Source organism: Excalfactoria chinensis, chromosome 9 (assembly GCF_039878825.1).
Source record: "Excalfactoria chinensis isolate bCotChi1 chromosome 9, bCotChi1.hap2, whole genome shotgun sequence".
NCBI classification, from domain to species: Eukaryota; Metazoa; Chordata; class Aves; order Galliformes; family Phasianidae; genus Excalfactoria; species Excalfactoria chinensis.
Window position 1 is genome coordinate 12,194,524 of NC_092833.1, and position 17,822 is coordinate 12,212,345.

General features: G+C 62.2%; 3 protein-coding genes across 8 annotated transcripts; 2 read left to right on the forward strand and 1 right to left on the reverse strand.

Moving 5' to 3' along the window:
- Positions 1-185: 185 nt before the first annotated feature.
- Positions 186-5,008, forward strand: FAM131A (family with sequence similarity 131 member A). The gene is given in 7 exon segments (XM_072344268.1): positions 186-385; positions 388-420; positions 1,791-1,921; positions 2,353-2,446; positions 2,532-2,714; positions 3,204-3,332; positions 3,456-5,008. Coding segments are annotated over 7 exon segments (1,086 nt in total). The 5' UTR covers positions 186-318; the 3' UTR covers positions 3,905-5,008.
- A 109-nt stretch (positions 5,009-5,117) lies between these two features.
- On the forward strand, positions 5,118-6,456 carry LOC140256054 (heat shock protein beta-7-like). Of its 2 annotated transcripts, XM_072344270.1 has the most exons (3): positions 5,118-5,370; positions 5,891-6,042; positions 6,154-6,456. In XM_072344270.1, exons 1-3 carry the CDS (start codon positions 5,244-5,246, stop codon positions 6,364-6,366), a joined length of 492 nt encoding a protein of 163 aa, XP_072200371.1. In that variant the 5' UTR covers positions 5,118-5,243; the 3' UTR covers positions 6,367-6,456. The 2 variants fall into 2 exon arrangements, with proteins under 2 accessions (XP_072200371.1, XP_072200370.1); XM_072344269.1 differs by having other exon boundaries at positions 5,891-6,456.
- Positions 6,427-17,361, reverse strand: CLCN2 (chloride voltage-gated channel 2). 5 transcript variants are annotated; one of them, XM_072344266.1, is made up of 24 exons: positions 17,225-17,332; positions 17,040-17,113; positions 13,094-13,250; positions 12,646-12,777; positions 12,438-12,566; positions 11,980-12,113; positions 11,820-11,897; positions 11,669-11,747; positions 11,009-11,134; positions 10,848-10,932; positions 10,665-10,766; positions 10,478-10,562; positions 10,244-10,399; positions 9,895-9,964; positions 9,671-9,781; positions 9,244-9,457; positions 9,042-9,175; positions 8,799-8,956; positions 8,621-8,726; positions 8,480-8,553; positions 7,410-7,448; positions 7,229-7,333; positions 7,071-7,157; positions 6,427-7,000 (listed from the first exon to the last, which is right to left on the reverse strand). In XM_072344266.1, the coding sequence occupies exons 3-24, from the start codon at positions 13,248-13,250 to the stop codon at positions 6,809-6,811; spliced, it is 2,553 nt and encodes an 850-aa protein (XP_072200367.1). In that variant the 5' UTR covers positions 17,040-17,113; positions 17,225-17,332; the 3' UTR covers positions 6,427-6,808. The 5 variants fall into 5 exon arrangements, with proteins under 5 accessions (XP_072200367.1, XP_072200363.1, XP_072200366.1 ...); XM_072344262.1 differs by having other exon boundaries at positions 17,040-17,361; XM_072344265.1 differs by lacking the exons at positions 17,040-17,113; positions 17,225-17,332 and adding an exon at positions 16,512-16,638.
- Between the last annotated feature and the right edge of the window lie 461 nt (positions 17,362-17,822).

The following is a 17,822-nucleotide window of genomic DNA, read 5'->3' on the forward strand; positions in this document are numbered from 1 at the left end:
ATCCTCCTCCTCCTCCTCGTTTTCCTCCCTCCCCCTCATCCTCTTCCTCCGCCCCCGCCTTCCTCCATCCTCCATCCTCCATCTGCCTTCATCCCCCCGCTCCTCTCTTCTCCTCAGTCTTCCTCTCCCTCCCTTCCTCCTCCTCCCTCTCCTCCTCTTCCTCCCCGTCTCCCCGCCTCCCCTCTCTCCCTCCTCTTCCTCCCCCAGCAGTGACGTCTCTGGACGTGCCCGGTACCGGCCCGGCTCACAGCACCGTTTGGGGCTCCGGGCCCAGTGTCACCGTCCCGGGGGGACTGCGGGCACCGCCTGGGGCCGCCCATGCGGTCGGGGGGCGATGCGGACGGCGCGGAGCCGGCGGTAGTGCCCGCACCGGGGCCCCCCCCGGGAGCATGGGCTGCATCGGCTCCAAAACCACCATCGGTGGGTGAGCGTCGCCGGGATGGGGCTGCGGGGGGGGGCGTGTTTGGGGCCGAGGGGGGCATAGAAAATGTATAGGGTCTTGGAGACTTGGGGTAGGGGGGGGGGGGAGGGGTGTTGCGTGGGTTATGGGGGAGGCTGCTTTTGGGGATCCTGGAAGCTTTGGGGGTGGGGCTGATGCGGTGAGGGTGGTGTGTGGGGTGGTTGCGGGGTGTGAAGAGTTGTGGGGGATGTAGGGCCTGGGAAGGGGGTGCAGAGAGTTATATGGGGGGGGGTACGGGGATCACAGCATTGCTGGGGAGCTTGGGAATTTATAGAGAAATGGGGGTAAATAGGGGTGGATATGGAGAATCTGGGGGTACTGGAGGACTTGGGAATCTATAGTGGGTTGAGGGGGCATAGAGGACTTAGGGATGTTGCTTGAGGGGAGTCGGGGCTCAGGGAGTGAGGAGAGATAAGGAGTGATGTGTAGGTGAGGGGCTGTGCAGGAGCTATGGGGGAGCCACAGGCTGTCTGGGGGTTCAGGGGTTGGACAAGGGTTATGGGATTAGGGTATTGCTGAGGGGCCTGCGGGGGTGTGGGAAGCTGTGAGAGTTGATGGGGTTTACTTGGGGACTGGGGGGCTATGGAAGCTGACAGAGGTGGAGACAACGGGTGGTTGTGGGGCTGAGTGGTGACCCCAGACTGGGGCTGGTACAGGAATGGTGGGGCTGTCCTGGAGGTGGCTGTGCTGGGGGGTGACCCAGGGGTGTCTTTGCCCATAGCTGATGGGGGGGGGAGGGGGATTATGCCATCAGCAGCTTCTCCTGGAGCCAGACTGGGGTCGAGGTGCACTCTTTGCCCCTCATATCCCAACCCACGGCCACCTCACATCAGCCCGACACACATCAGAGCAAGGAAATGAGCCCCTGGAGGTCCATTGCCTGTTTAGGAGCTGCAGTGCTTTGGGAAGCCCCCCCCCCAACACCGGCACTGGGACTGTCAGTGCTGGAGGGGGCGGGTACCCCCCTGTTTAGAGCTGTAGAGCTGGTGCAGAAGCACAGCCTCCAGCAGAACAGCCTGTCCCAAGCTCCCTAAGCCCTAAACTCAACCTCAACCGCATGGGCATCCTACCTGCCTTGGCCCCATCCCAGGGACACCCAGCCGAGTGCTGCCTCCCGCACTGTTCCCACCCTGGGCGCATGCATCCTGAGCTCCCACAACCCGGGCCAAGGCGGGCTGTGTTCCCACTCCCGGTGCCAGCCTGGTGCCGCTGACACAGGCTGAAGAGCTGCCCGGCCGTGAGTCACCCAGTGCCGCAGCGCCGGTGCTCTGTGCAATGAGTTGCACCCAGCCTCAGCTGGGCAGATGGAGGCACTGAGCTCTCCCTGCAGTGGCCGTGGACACGACCCTGTGCGTGGAGTGGAAGGAGGTGAAAGCACTGTCCCCGCTGCGAGCCGCCCATCCGGCCCCATTGCCCTGCCTGTTGCGCCAGGCCTCCTTCGACAGCCAGGACTTCCTCGAGGTACTGCCGCACCGGGGCCCTGCTGCCTGCCCTGCCCGGCCCCACAACCGGCTCACAGCCGGCTCTGACGTCAGCCCTGAGCTGGGCTGTATCCTGGGAGAAATCAGTCCACGGTGCCGCGTTACCATGGCAATACGAGTTGTTGCGCGCCTCCAAATCCTGCTTCACTTCCCCATGGCTGTGGGCACGGAGATTGGGAAGGGATGCCCCAGCGCAGCGGGCGCACTAACAGCCTTGCACGTGTGTATGTGTATGTATGAGCCATGCTCAGTTGCACCAACTGCAGAGAGCAGAGCACGTGTGCATATATGCAAGCGTGCACGCACAACAGCTCTATGTGCATCCGTGCAAGTGCACGTGAGGATCACCACAGTGGTAAGAGTGGGTACGCCTTAGTGCGTGCACAGCATGACACCCCTGCTCACCCACAGGTCAATGTTGAAGACACTGTCGAGATGCTGCCCAAGTCGCGGCGTGCACTGACCATCCAGGAGATTGCTGCCCTGGCCCGCTCCTCGCTGCATGGTAACTACCCTGGGAAATGGGGGCACAAGGGAGGACAGTGGGGTCCCTGCACTGTTCCTGTGATACTGATGTGGTGTTGCCCCAGGCATCTCGCAGGTGGTGAAGGAGCATGTGACGAAGCCGACGGCCATGGCACAGGGCCGCGTCGCACACCTCATTGAGTGGAAGGGCTGGTGCAAGCCCGTGGAACCGCCCACTGCGCTGGAGAGCGCCTTTAACTCCTACTGCCACCTGAGCGAGGGCGAGCAGGAGGCACGCTTCGCTGCAGGTGGGCACTGTGTGGAGTCTCCATCCATCCATCCATCCATCCATTCATTCCCATGTCTCCACTCATATATTCATCCCCATGCCCATGCTCATCTATCATCTATCCATCCTCCATCCATGCACCCATCCATCCAACTATCCCTCCCGTGTGCCCACCCACCCATTCATCCATCAATAATTCTTCTTGTCCCCACCCATCTATTCTTTCATCTGTCCATCCCTCCATCTATCCCCACATCTCCTACCATGTGTCCCCATGTCCCCATCCATCCACCCTCATGTTCCCATCCATCTGCCATCCACTTTTATGTCCCTATCCATCCGTCTGTCCATCCATCCATCCATCCATCCATCCATCCATCCAACCCTTGGGATGAGGTTCCCTCACCAAGCATGTTGTCCCTGCTGTGCTGGTGTCCCCCGAATGTTCGCTGCTGGCTGTGTGGGGGTCTGTGCCACTTCCCACTGTGACCACACTGTCCTGTGCCAGGCGTGGCGGAGCAGTTTGCCATCGCTGAGGCCAAGCTGCGTGCCTGGTCCTCAGTGGATGGGGATGACTCCAACGATGAGTCCTACGATGAGGACTTCATGCCATCCTCGGAGAGCTCCCTGCCAGCCGGTGAGCACCCTGGGGATGTGTGGATTGGGGACAGTGTCCTGCTGCCAGGACTCCCCATGGTGCCGCCATGGGGTTAGCAGTCATTGGGATTCCTGGCTGTGGGGCTGACCGCTGTTCCTGCAGAGCGTCATCCCGGCGCGGCGCTGCTGCGGGACCTGCTGCGGGGCCACCTGTGCCAGCTGGGAGCACGGCACGGCTCCTGTGAGCCTGAGAGTGACTCGTCACGCACACTGTCCCCCGAAACCCTCTGCTCCAGCCTCTGCAGCCTGGAGATGGTGTCCCCCTCTGAACTCACTGCCAAACTGCTGGGCTCCCTGGGGGGTGAGCTGCCCCCCCCGAGCAGCCAAAGTGCCTTGCGGGGTCTGGTATGGCCCCGCTGCCAGGACTCACTGTCCCCCATGCCCTATGCTGAGGCCTGCCTCTCACCCGCCGAGGACGAGGTGGTGCTGAGCAAGGACTTCGCGCTCCGCCGTAAAATCTCCGACGTGGCCTCCTCTGGGGTGGTGTCACTGGAGGAAGAAGAGGAGGAGGAGGACGAGGAGGAGGAGGACGATGAGGCTGAAGAGCCATGATGCCCCACGGGGACCCTGCCTCTCCCCAGCACCGTGTCCTCCAGGACTGACGGGACCCGAAGCTGTGGGGCTGGCTGTCCGCATGCATCCCCTTGCCATCCCTTTTTGGGCACTGAGCCCCCCACTCTGTTGGCACAGCTGAACCTTTCTGGGCTAAGCCCCCACTCTGGACCAGGGCTGGGGGTGGGAGTTGGGGCACAGAGGCTTTTCTCCTTGCTCCCCGATGAATTTTATACTGTGAACTGCTGCCTTGGGACAGGGGGTTCAGGAGGGGGCCGGGGGGTTCTGATGTGCCGCGGTGATGGAGGTTTCTATGCTTTTGTACGCATGTGGAGGCTGACATGGGGAGGCTGTGGGTGGGAGTGGGGTGGGCATGACACCCCCCCTGTGGGAGTACCCCAAACCAGCCCCATGGTGGGGGCCCCCACATCTGCTGTGGGCCAGCCTGGGGTGTGTGACAGGTCCCATGACTGCTGTCCCTGTCCCCAAGTTGCTCACCCCTAGCAGGGAACCAAGTGCCTACATGGAGGTGATTGCTCCCCCTCATTGTATCTGGAGGGGTGACACCCCAGTACAGGACCCCCAGCTGTCCGGGCACACTGTTTGGGGGAAGGAATGCCAATTTTCATTGACGCTTGCCCTCCCTTCCTGCATGGCACGTGTTCTTGTGGGGCCACTTGCCCACTGCATGCCACCCCTTGTCCTCCCCCCATCCCTGCACCCCCACCCTGTGCCCTTTGCTCCCATGCTGCCACACGCCCCCAGCTCTGCCCTGTGCCACCCTGTTCCTGTAGTGGGGCCCCCACCTCTGCATGACCAAGCTGCCAGGGGGGCCTGCTGCCATGGTGAGGGGCTTCCTGCCCCCTGGCCCCTGTGCCACCACCGCATATGGGGACATTGGCCACCCAGAGCAGGACCCAGGGATTCTGGCCCCAAAACCCACAGTGGAATGGGGAGAAAGGGGTGTTTGTGTGCACGCACCTCTGAGGGGGTATGTGCACATGGGTACATCCCCATGGGGTGCCGGGATCTGCCCCGTGCCGGGGTGCCCCTGCCCCTACCTCCATCCCACCTGCCCTCCAATAAAATCAGTGGTGTGAGCGCTGCACAGCTGCGTCTCCTTGAAGGAGAGGGGCCCTGGTAGGGTGGCAGGATGGCGGTGACAGCAGAGTCCCCTGCATGTCCCCCCATAGAGTGATAGAGAGGCCCCGGCCGTTATCTCGCATTCCTGGCTGGGCTACCAGGCTAATTATGGGCATGTGGCAGCAGGCGCCTGGCCATCCCCCTGTCCTGTGCGGGGTATTGGGGACAGGTTGGGAGGTGGCAGTGGCACAGTGACATGGCATCGCTCAGCTCGGCTGCTACGTACCGTGCTGAGCACATCAGCACCTACAGCCAGGGGCTGGGTGCCGGAGAGCCCCACTTCGAGGGGGAGAGGTACTGCTACGACACCTTCGGGTACCCAGGTATGGGGTGTAGGGTGGGTGACCCCAAAATGCAGCCTGCTGCCCTGCGTCCAGGCACTGCCAACCTGAGTGCCCTATGGACCATCCTGCACCTCCTACCCCATCCCCACAAGCTGAGTCCCTTCAAGCCCCCCCCAGGGTTGCCAGGCTCACGGTGTCCCCTGTTATCTCTGTCCTAAACCTTACAGAGCCTCCCAGTGCCCCCAGACACCCCCATGCCTCTTTCTCCCCTGATCCCAATATTCCTGGGTGCCCTGGTGTCCCCCCAACCCCTGTGCACCCAGATCCTCAAGGTGACCCAGATACTCCCATTCCTCCTTCCAGAGCCCTCATGGTAACACCCAGCCCCCAGCCTTTTTTCCCCAGACTTTTCTGGCCATCCCGTGTCCCCCTGTCCTCAGGCCACCCCATATTCCCTCACCATACCCCACTTCTCCCTGAAGCCCCCACAGTGATCTCAACCCCCAGTTTCCCCTCACACCTCACCCCCTGCATGCTGTGCTATTCCCAATCCCCACAGGTTCCCCAGGTGCCGTGCGCCCCTACACCCTGGGCACATGGGTGCGGGTGCAGGGTGACACCTACCAGGTGGTGGCTGACGTCAGCCAGTTCGACCCCCCTGACATTGTGGTGACCACCTCCAACGGCCACGTTGCCATCTGGGCTGAGAAGGTGAGGACCCCCTCATCCCTCCCCACATACCATCACTGGTACCGGACTAACTGGGAAGCATCCTACTGCCTACTCACCACCTGTGACCATTTGATGCCACATTTTATGCAGGTGGCAGAGGACGGCACAGTGTGCGACACTTTCACCCACCAGTGCCGGCTGCCTGAGGACACGGACCCGCTGTCGGTGAGCTGTGCCCTGACGGATGCTGGCACGCTGGTCATCACTGCCCGGCGCCGTGCCGGTGCCTGTCCCGGTGAGATGCCACAGCCGCTGTACCGCAGCGAGGCAACACTGGGTGCAGGGACGGCACGGGGACAGTGATGGTGACCGTACCCTGGGGCTCGGTGTCCCCTGCCCACCTCCATGCTCTGTCAAAAGTGGCTGTTTATAAAGTCCTTTAATTAAATTAATATAAAAATCTCTGTATTTACACAGGGGGATGCATGGTGGAGAGGTTGCAGGGTCCCCATTCCTGGCACTGAGGCACTGGGGAGGGGGTGACGACCACTCTTGTCCCCATGTCCCTCGACCCAATGTCCTTCTGCCCCATGCTTGGGGACACTGGGGTGCCCATGGGGGCTGTGGCTGCATTGGGGGATAATGGGGGTGGGAGGGGGCAGAGGTAGCAACAGGGGGAGCCCCGGGGCATGGGCAGGTTGGAGGGGCACCTGGCCACCCCATGGCACTGAAAGGAGGATGCCCACGTCCCACATAGGGTGCCCCCGCAGCACCCCTGACACAGGGTAGGGGTCCGGTGTCACCATCATTTGCTGGTGTCCCCGTCATCAGGGCCGGCCTCACGGGGCATGGAGTGGTGCTGGTGGCGGTCCCAGAGCTGGCGCAGGTCGGTGGTGTCCAGCTCACCTGCACTGGTGCTGCTGCGGCGGAAGCTGGCGAGCGGTGGCAACACCTTCACCCCCTTGGCAGTCAGTGAGCCCTCGATGGCTTTGCGCAGCTGTGGGCACCCCAGTGTCATCAGTGGGTAAATGGGGTGTCCCTGTCCCATGCTCTGCCCCCATTCTTACCTCCTTGAGGGACACCATGCCCACCAGGCGCCCGATGCTGGTGACGTACGCGTGGTCCAGGCCCAGTAGTGAGAAGATGGTGTGTGTCTGTAGGAAAACAGGGGGCTCAGTGGGGTATGCAGTGGGGAATAGGGGTGGGGGACGCAGCAGGGGCCCACCTTGTGCAGCGAGGTGCGCTCCACCAGCTGGAAGGGTGCGGGATCAATCTGGGCGCTGCTGAAGTCCACATTCTGTTCCAGCTGCTGCTCCTCCCAGTCCAGGATCTGGGGCATAGGGAGCATGCTATAGGACTCAGCCCCATGGCATGGCCCCATAGGCAGTCCCCTGACCTGGGCTCACCTCTGCTGGTGTCATCCTGTCCCCCAGGTCCAGGTCCTCCTGTGGGAGAGGTGGGGTGACACCTTGCCGGGTGTGCACAATGGGGTTGTGTGGGAGAATGTGATTGGGCACGCCCAGCTTGTGATTGGTGGGGAGAATGCAGCCTGGGTCGTGATTGGTGGAGGAAAGTGGGGGAAATTCCATTGCTGCAATTGGCTGATAGGATCCATGCTATGATTGGCCAAGCAGATTTGGGATTGAAAGTTCCCGCGCCCTGATTGGCCAAGCAGAAATCGGGACGCATCTGAGATTGTCTACGCAGACACAGGCCAAATGTGGTTGCCCAAGTGGAATCGTGCCAGGCCATGATTGGTTGAGAGGATTCAGGCTGGCCTCCAATTGGCTGAGAGCAGCTCTGCCCAGGCTGCCATTGGCTGCAGCTTACCGTGACAGAAATGCGGACGTGCTTGGCCTTGCGAGGGGCCTGGCCCTGCGCCTGGCACCATGCAGGAGAGATGGTGTTAGGGGGCATGGCATGGCAGGGGGCCAGGCTGGGACAAGCAGAGATGGGATGGGATGGGATGGGATGGGATGGGATGGGATGGGATGGGATGGGATGGGATGGGATGGGATGGGATGGGATGGGATGGGATGAGAAGAGAAGGGAAGGGTCAAGTAGGGATGGGATGGAATGGGATGGAGTGGGATGGGATGGGAAGAGTTAAATAGGGATGGAATGGGATGGGAAGGGTCAAGTAGGGATGGAATGGGCAGGGGCAGATAGAGACAGGCATGGTCAACTGGGGATGAGGCTAGAACAGAAAGGGTCAAGTAGGCATGGGATGGGATGGGATGGGATGGGATGGGATGGGATGGGATGGGATGGGATGGGATGGGATGGGAATGGGATGGGAATGGGAATGGGATGGAAAGGGTCAACTATGGATGGAAAGGGACAGGCAGGGTCAGGCAGGGTAAAGAGATGGTGGGCAGGATGGGAAGGGTCAAGTAGGGACAGGAAGGGCCAATGAAGGATGGAGAGGGATGGAAAGGTGTGGAGTAGTAAGGGACAGGCAGGGACAGGTGCTCACCTCAGCAGGCTCTGCAGCACTGTTAGCACAGAAGAGGCTCTTGAGGGCAATGCTGGAGCTGTCGGTGGCACTGGCTGCAGGAAGCAGAGGGGTCAGGGTGGGGTGGGGGGCTCCCAAGGGGGTTGTGGGGTGCTGACTCACCTGGGGGGCCGTCGGCGGGGATGCTGGGCACACGCTTCAGTGCTGGCTTTAGGGGCTTGCGGGATCCGCTGCGTGTGGGAGTGAAGGAGGAAGCTTCAGTGCTGATCTGTGAGAGGGAAGGGATGGAGTCAGGGAGGCAAAGACACCCTGATGGGGGGGTCCTGGGGTGGCTCCTCACCTGGAAGCAGACGCTGGCTTCGGAAAACCGGCGCCCGTCATCAGCGCTCGCCCATGCCTTCTGCCGCAGGGCCTGGAGCCGGCGCTGGGGATGCAGCTGCTGGCCCAGCAGAGCCCCCACCTGTGCCCTCTCAATGGAACCCAGCAGGATCATGGACTCTGTGATCAAGAAGGGACACGTTGGAGGGGACAGTGCTGCAGGGACACTGAGGACATGATGGAGAAGCTCCCATGTGCCTCTTACCTGCTGAATCCACCAGCGCCAAGCTCTTCATCTTGGTGCTCTGCAGCACGTGCTGCAGGTCCCGGTACTTGCAATTGAGAGAGATGTAGGGGACGTCCCGCACCATGATGTCCTCCACCCGCATGTTGTATTTCCTGCCCGGGGAAATGTCCTCAGCACGTTGCCACACAGTGCTTGTGGTTGGGGATGTGGGGGCACTCACTCATGATGTCCCCAGCCCAGCTCAGGGAGGTAAGGCAGCTTCTTGATGCGGATGATGCTGTCGTAGAGGGAGGGCTGGAGGCTCTGGGCCACTGCATTGGCCAGGATGACAGCGATCATGACAGGCAGGATGTGGGAGATTTGCCCCGTCAGCTCAAAGACGATGACGGCAGTGGACACAGTGTGGGTGACAGCACCCGACAGCGCAGCCGCCCCTGCCAGCCCCAAGAGGCATGGACAGCTGTCTCTTGGGGCCGTGTCCCACACCCCTGGGACATCCTTAGGACAACCCCATTGAGGGGGGTCACCCAGGGACCCCAGCATCTCTCTGGGAGTGGGATGGGAAGGATCAAGTTGGTATGGAAATGGATGGGATGGGATGGGATGGGATGGGATGAGGATGGGGATGGGAAGGGTGCAGTGCTTACCCACCACGGCGTAGCCCCCTGGCACGATGCGGTAGGTGTTGCTGTCGGTGTGGATGCCATCAGGGAACCAGGCTGCCATGCTCTCCCCGACCAGCCGCCCAAAGGCTGCCCCTGCCCACAGAGAGAGACTGTGGAGGCCTTGGGCCTCTCCCAGGTCCCAACCCCAGTCCTACACTTGCTCCACGTCCCTCTGCCAGGGGACATCAGGCGACTCTGTCCCTCACCAATGACGAAGACTGGCATGAAAGCCCCACAGGGCACTGGGATGGTGGTAGCCAGGGCTGACATCCAGAACTGCACGGGGGATACAAGCACATGTTAATTGCCATCCCCTTGGCTGAAGAAGCGCCAGCCCTAGAGCAGGAAGCAGGCATGGCACCATGCCAGGGGCACCCCGCCAGCACTCCCTGGTGGCACCCCAGTGTCTTTCTGCCAAGAGCTCCTTGACTGCATATTGGTGGCACCCAGCCACCACCTTGGTGGCCATGGGAGCAGCCACCCACTGTCTCCCAGGAGCACCTTGGAGGCTTCCATCCAGCACCTCCCTGGTGGTGTGTAGGAGGACGCACCCACCTTCATGAGGATGAAGACAACAAGGGTGATGAAGACGTTGGAGCGGGGATGTCGCCAGGCCTCCAAGATGCCCATGTACTCAAACTCATCACTGGGCTCCCTCTTGGCCCACGTCCGGTTGTCGAACAATGTCACCAGCGTGTCCTTCTGGGTGAGCTGGGGACACATTTGGCTGAGCTGGGTGCTGGTGGCCCAAGGGACCAATGCACTGCCCCGTGGCCACACCATAGCTACCTGTCCAGCCATGAACTGCCCAAAGCCGGGTGGGAAGGTCAACGTGGAGATGAGAAGTGTCACCAGGGCAGGGAACAGCAGGCGCCTGGTGGGGTGGCATGCAGGTGGTGACACTGGTACAACCCCATCCCTGCCATCCCAGAGAGGACAGTTGCTCCCATGATGGTAGGGACCACTGGGCACCTACTTCTTCATCAAGAAGCGATTGATGGTCTTCTGTCGGCGCATGCACTGCACAATCTTGCGGTTGAGGTAGACAAAGAGAGCACCACCGAAACCGCTGGCAATCCTGGGCAGAGGTTGAGGCTGAGTGCTCATGCCCACCACATAGGTGTGGGACGGGGATGTGGGATGGGGCGGACACACTCACCCGATGACGGCAAAGGCAGGCAGTTCCTGCAGGTCAAAGGGGAAGTCGAGGCGGAAGCGGGTTTTGAAGAGTGCTGTGATGGTCTCTGGGGGCACGGTGGGTGTGAGCAGGGCTGGGTGGGGGGACCCTGGTGTCCCCAACCTCCCACTCCACGGGGGTACCTTCATCTTTGATCCAGACAGCCAGCACGCGGAAGATGAAGGCACTGAAGGTGGCGGCAAAAAAACCACGCCAATAGTTGCGGACGGCAAAGAAGGTGGAAGTGACCTCAATGCTGAACAGCACGCCTGGCAGTGGGAAGGACAAGAAGGGAGAGAGGAGAAAGGCAGGCAGAGCCCACGTGCTTGTCATGCTGCCCACCCAGAGCCCCATGGCCACGCTGCAATACGGGGCTTCTTCAGCAAAGCGCACAGCTGTCTGTGAGCAAGAGGGCAGTGTGGGGACGTGGGAAGCCATAGGGTAAGGGGTGGCAGATAGCGCTGGGGCACATGCACAGGGATGGACAGATGGATGGATGGATGGGGCAGCTCAGCATGCACAGGACAGGGAAAGAGTCAGACAGCACAAACCTATGGGCAGGGCTCAGCGGGGAGCTCCCTGGAGTGCAGCGCAGTGCAGTGGGGGAGAGGACGAGATGAGATGTTACACCTTTAGGAGGATGGTGCCTGCTTCTCCCTTTCTCCTCTGCCTGTGGGCACCCTGACTAGTGGTGCTGCATCTGCCATACCCACCCAGGTGGGACCCTATCCCCTGCCTGGTACTCTGGGTGGGATCCTGCTGGCCTCTCTGAGAGCAAGAGGTATGAGCTGAGGGGTTCCTACCTCCAATGGGGGCAGCGAAGCAGCAGCCGACACCAACAGCGCAGGCAGCTGCAAGCATTTCTGTGTTCCTCGCCTCGTTCTGCAGGTGAGCACAGCTTGAATCAGTCCCAGCACTGCTGGAGCTCCCCAGGTGCTACCTGTGCCCACTCACCTCGTAGATGCCTCCAAAGAAGGAGAGGAAGCGGCTGAGCAGGGCTGCACACATGCTGGCAATATGGACAAAGGGACCCTGTGGGGACAACGGTGGGGGGCTGAGGGTGGTGCCCCCCACCCAGCCCACTGCCTGCTTCAGCCACGGGGAGTGCCCTCACCTCCTTGCCCAGGGGCATGCCGCTGCCCAGGGCACATGTCAGCCCGATCACCTTGGCCACGAAGGTCTTCAGGGTGAGATACTCCTTCAGAACGACACCTCGCAGGATCGTCTTCATCTCGGGGATCCCTGAGCCTGGCAGCACAGAGATAGTCCTGACCCACAGCCATGGGGAAAGCCCCTGTTTGGTGGTCCTGGGATACACTGATACACTGCCATAGGAATCCTTGTGAAGCCTTTCTCACTGTGCAGGTGGGACCCCTGGGAACATCTCCAGGCCATGATGAGACACCCCAACTCATAGCCCTGCAGGTATCCCAATCTCACACCCCCAAGAGACCACATAAAGACCATCCCATGGATCTTGTAATACCCCAGCCCCATAGCTTAGGCCACACTGACTGCTCACAACCCACAGCCCCGGGGAGGGGTGACCCCATTAGGGCACGTGCACCTTACCCACAGCCTGCGGGGCGAGGATCTGGGTGAAGCCAGCTGAGAAGGTGATGAGCACAGTGGGGTAGGTGACCCAGGCCAGATACTGCAGCATCACATTGGTGTCCAGGCCCCCATACATCCACTTCTGGGCTATGGGCACAGCAAGTTGCGGGCAGCAGGGGATGTGCCATTGCCCTGGAGCGTTCATCACCCATTGCTGCCCACTCACCTTGGAGGCAGGTGGCGATGGCAAAGTCCATGGCCCAGCTCACCAGTGCCATGACCAGCCCCAGGAGGATGAGGAAGACCCAGTCCTCACCCACCCTGGCGATGAAGAACCTCTGGCACCGCACAGCACAGCCTGCAGGCACAGGGCAGGCTTAGTGCTGGGGATGGGCAGAGCAACACAGCACAACACGCCTGAGTGCTGCCCCTTGGCACCATCCCAAGCAGAGCTGCCAGAGGGCCCCGTCCCTGCTGCTGCCGTCCGGTTATTTTGGGCCATTGTGTCCCCGCAGGTGGCATTGTCCTCGGCGCCAGTGTCCCATGACAGCAGGAGAAACCCTACCCGTGGTGGCGGCAGCTGGGCGGGCAGTGGTGCCCAGAAGAGCATGTAGCTGCCCGGCCACAGTGCCAGGGGGTCGGTGTCCCCCCAGTACGTCCCCATGCCCCCTTACCGCAGCAGGGGGCACAGCGTCCCTGGCTGTACTCCAGCAGCTCAGAGGGGCGGCGTGGCCGCGGGGTGCCACCGTCCTCGTGCTCCTGTTTCAGTCGCAGCCGGGCTGCCTCATCCTTGGCGAAGGTGCCCAGGTCCTGTGTGTAGCGGCCATACATCTGGGGGAGAAGGAGTGGGAAGGGGCATCAGGAGAGTGGCACAGGGCTCTGGGCTGCAGGTGGGGAAACTGAGGCAGGGAAGCACTGGACATGGTGCCGGCGCCAGGGTGGGGATCAATAGCAATTGTTTCGCCCACACACCCAGCACAGTGCCTGGCCCCACTGGTACCAGTCCCCGGCCCTACCCAGGTGCTTCAGCCATGGGTTGGGCTGAGGTGGGCGGAAGAGGGCATGCAGAGCCAGGAACATGGCCAGGCTGGCAGGGAACTTCTCTGAGGGCCAATATTGGGGTCGTGCCTCCTGTTGGTGCTGTTACATGAGTTGGGATCCCCCCCCCCAAGGTGGGCACATATGTTCCAAGCTGAGCCCGTGAAAGCAGCATAGAGCAGGGCACGCTCTCAGCCCCACAAAAAAGGGGGCACAGAGATTTAGGGTGCAAGGCACATAGGGACACTGTGCCCACTCGGGTGGCACATGGCACGTGTCCTGGCCCCTGGCACTGCCCCCTGTGCTCATTGTGCCTGTCCTCCCTGCTAAGCTGGGGGCACCGGTCCCACACTACGGGCACTGCCAAGGGCTTGGTTGCTTGGTTTCCACCTCGCTCCCCCTGCCATGACCTGAATGCCAAGTGCCAGAGGTTGGCTGGGCACAAAGGGAGGCTTCAGGGCCATGGGGGCCCTTGCCAGGCTCCCACGTCGGGTCGACGTGAGCCCCATGCTGATGCATGGCCGCCTGCTGTGCTGCACGTGGCCGCCCCACAGCCCCTACCCCGGCACAGTGCCCAGCAGAGGGGCCGTGGCACGGGTGGGCACTGTGCTTGGCACGTGCCGGCTCAAGTGGGAATGGCATAAAGGTGAATTTCCTGTGGGGCATTGCTCAGATCCCTCTGGCCAGGAGCAGAATGCAGCCAGTGTGGCGCCAGGTGGATTCTCTGCTGTCTGATACCTGGGTTAGGTTCGGCCCTGGGAGGGGAGAGGGAGGGCACAGCCACGTCCATCGCTAACCCCAAAACTTGGGCATGGGCCTATGGAAATGTGCTGGGAGCTGCAGCTCAAGCCTCCTCGGGGGCTGCATTCAGCACTGCGTGCCAGAAGAGGACCCCAGCCCTGCATGGTGCTTGGTGTTCAAAGGCTCCCTTCGGGCGAAGCTTGTTTCCTCTGGAAGAACAAATGGCCGCGCACCCCAGGAGCTCTGTTGTTCTGCCAAGTGCCTGCCTTCCCCCAGCCCTATAGCCCCCCTTAGTCAGGATGGGGGCACCCCAGGCTGAGAGCCCCCTGTGCCCCCTGCTGGGGGGCTGGAAAGCTGCCCCTTGTGTCCCCAGCAGGATGCCCCTATAGCTGGAAGGGATTCAACCTGGCAGGGGGTGTTATAACCCCATTAGCCCCCAAATACACCAGCCCTGCTTAAAAAGAGGAAAGGGGCTATGCCACCCCATGCTGCAACCCCACAGACAGGGCATGGGGTGCCCCATAGCAGAGTCTGACTGTCGGTGAGGGCCAGCAATGCATTGTGCCTTCCTCCTCCTCTTTCTCCTCCTCCTCCTCCTCCCGCTCGGGTTATTTTTCCACAAAGGCCTTTTGAAACACAAACAGCCCCGGGACTCCAGCCTCCGCCGTGAAGCAGCTGAACAATCACAGTGCCGGGCAGGCAGGGAGCGGGCATGGGGCGGGGGGGCTGGCGGGGGGGCATGCAGGGACATGGGCACGGGATGAGGTCTGTATTTTGGGACTGGAGTCCTGTGCCGTGCCCCCCGGGCTGTGCCAGGCAGTGGTGCCTGCTGTGCCCGGGTGATGCGGTGCATGGTGTGGCTGCTGGCATCAGCGCTGCCGTGTCCCCAAGCCACCCTATCCCATGGCAGATGGGGCACTGAGCACCCTGGCAGTGATGCCCACAGCTTTGGTGCATGGTGCCGGTTAACATCTCCCCAAAATGTGCTCCTCGGGAGTTCTAAAGGTGGGGGACGGGGGGAGCAGGGAACCCTGTTCTTGGGCAGACAGAGAAGCCGGGGGGGTTTGTGTCACGCTGCCTGTCTTAGTCGGGATCTAATCGGCTCCATGGTGAACAAGGGCAGTTTGTCAAGCTTAATCTTCCCCACTGGAGGCCCTTTGGTACCCTGGCACATGGGGGGCACCGGGGGTGGCAGGGACCCCAGGCACCCTTAACAGCAGGTGGTTCCCACGGGCACCTGCCCCATGCAGGCTGTGGCTGGAGCCCAAGCCTGGCAGGACCTGGTGGCACAGGGGAGGGCACCCGCCCTTCTGCTTGGCACGGGGGTGGCTTTTGGAAGCCAAGCACGAGGCTTTGGGATAGGTGCCCATACCCAGCCTCGCCCATGTGGGTGGCTTCAGGAGCCCCGAGGCCATAGGGATAAGCACCCCGAGGTGTGGGTACCTCCCTGCCTGCAGGTGGGGAGGGCAAAGTCTGCTGGCACCACAGGGCTGCCCCGATGCCAGCCTTGTGCCTCTGCCCTCCTGCGGTAAAGCTGCTTGGGAAGAAGATGCAGAGGGCACCTGGCATACAGGGCCATAGTGCCACGTGCAGGCTGGGCATGCCCTGGTTGAGGCTACACAAACCCTATAGCTGTGAGTGCCCAGCAGTTCTCAGCCCCTTCCCTGCCCTGCCTGAAGGCCTTTGCCAGGGCAAAGTACCCGTTTACTGAGCTGCACTGGGCACCAGCCCAAGCAGAGACCGCGGAGAATTACCTTTGCCCGCAATGTCAGAGGGCTGTGGGCAATGGAGGGGCTGTGGGCATAGCAGGGAGGGAGGACACCCCGAGGTGCCAGCAGGTAGGCCCTGAAGGTGACAGTCGTAAACATGGGGCTAAGGTTGCAGGCGGGGGAGATATGCTATCTTGGGGACAGAAAGCTGAGGCCGGGCACAGTCTGGGGGGTAAAGGGTGCCTGAGTGGTGTGGGGCACCCATGTGGGGTCACACCACTCTGTGCTGAGGGCATGCTGCTGGGGGGAGGTGTGCCCGAGGGTCCCACCAAGGGGCTGGGGACTCCAATGGGTTTCTCTATTGCTGTGGGGCTGTCGGGCTGTGGGGCGGCACCGAACATCCCCCAGCGGCCCCCAGATGGAGACAGCCCCCAAGGCTCGGAGGACACGGTGGGATGGAGCAGGTGTCACGGGCGCTGCTCCCTCACAGAGCTCCTGGAGGGGGGATCACCCCAAAACCGACCCTCTCCCCGCGACGCGCTGCAGTGCCCATTGCCCCCCACCGTGCCCTGCGCTCTCGGTGCCCGGTCCCGACGGCACTCACCAGGGTCTGCTCGTACTGCAGCGCCCGCTGCTCCGCGCTCTCGGCGGAGGCCATGGCGCTCCCGGTGCTCCCGGTGCTCCTGGCCGTGCCGGTGCCGGCGCCCGCGGCGGCAGCAGCTCCGCCCGGGGCCGTGCGGGGCGGACCCGGGGCACTGCTCAGGGGAGGGCCCGGCCGCGCTCCGCCTCCGCAGCTCCGACGGCGGCACCCGGCACCGGCACCGGGCAGCCGGGCAGGACCGAGGGGATGCGGGGCCGGGGTCGCTCAGAGCCCTCCAGACGAGGTGGCCCTACGGACACTTGTGTTCGTCCACGGGCACCTAGTGGGGGCTGGCAGCAGCTTTGTTGCAGGGTCTGGGGTTTGAGCAGAGAGCACCGTGCCCACCCCCAGCTGTAGGGTCAAGGTTAGGGAGAGGAGCGCCCAATGTCTTGGCACCGCCAGCAAAGAAGCAAGGGAACTGGGGATGCACACTGGTTGCGGACACCCCAGCACAGTGAGGACCCGTCGGAGGTGGCTGGAGAAAGCCCTTACCGTGGCACTGCCAGCACCGGGATGGGGTCCCAGACAACGCTCTTCACTGCCGGGCAGCAGCGACTCAGCCCTCTCTGCAGGGATGCAGGAGCACAGCTTGGCACCGGTATTCCTGGGGCGAAGCACTGCGGCATGGCACAGCGGCTGCTCTCCCTCTGGGGCCGCCGGCATCTCCATTTCACCACCTCAAAGGGCTCAGGAGCAACTGGGGCAGCCAGAAGGACCGAGCTTGCTCTCTCTCCGCTGGTACAGCATGGCACGCTCGGTGAAGATGGAGCTGCGGCACTGCCGGGCTGGTGGTGTGGGACCAGGAACAGGCTGGTTCGCGCTGCCCAGGTGCTGCCTTCTGCTTTGACGTTGGCACCCCCAAGGGTGGGTGACAATGGCCGGGGCCAAGGCTGGGGTTTGCCCTGCACCAGCCTGGGAGGGTTCATCGCCTGCCATGAACCAGTTTGAGGCGGAAAGGCGATACATGAACCCCCCACTTATTGTTTCCCTGGGCACCGAGTCCCCTCCTCACGCGTCAGCTCCTGGCACTGCCCCACGCATCCGGAGGGAGTCCCATGCCAGGACACAAGCGCTGCTGCCAGCGGGCCACTGGCCGCAAGGTCACCACTGGTGCTGCTACCCTGCTGGCCACGGCACCACATGGGTACATGCACAGGGGCTGGAACACTTCAGCTGGCACCAAGGACTCCATGCCCACCCTGAACGCCACCATGCCATCCTCCTAATGCCCTGGTGCCAGTCCCTGGTGTCATGACACCAGTACCAGTACAACCC

What these genes read in the sequence shown, in the direction of transcription:
- LOC140256054 (XM_072344269.1), top strand. Translation starts at nt 5,244, where the DNA reads ATGGCATCGCTCAGCTCGGCTGCTACGTACCGTGCTGAGCACATCAGC. An exon ending in CGACACCTTCGGGTACCCAG is followed by an intron (nt 5,371 to 5,890) that starts GTATGGGGTGTA and finishes CAATCCCCACAG; the next exon opens with GTTCCCCAGGTGCCGTGCGC.
- CLCN2 (XM_072344262.1), bottom strand. Translation starts at nt 17,216, where the DNA reads ATGGAGATGCCGGCGGCCCCAGAGGGAGAGCAGCCGCTGTGCCATGCC. An exon ending in CCTCGCCCCGCAGGCTGTGG is followed by an intron (nt 12,114 to 12,437) that starts GTAAGGTGCACG and finishes CTGTGCTGCCAG; the next exon opens with GCTCAGGGATCCCCGAGATG. An exon ending in TCTTTGGAGGCATCTACGAG is followed by an intron (nt 11,748 to 11,819) that starts GTGAGTGGGCAC and finishes GCTCACCTGCAG; the next exon opens with AACGAGGCGAGGAACACAGA.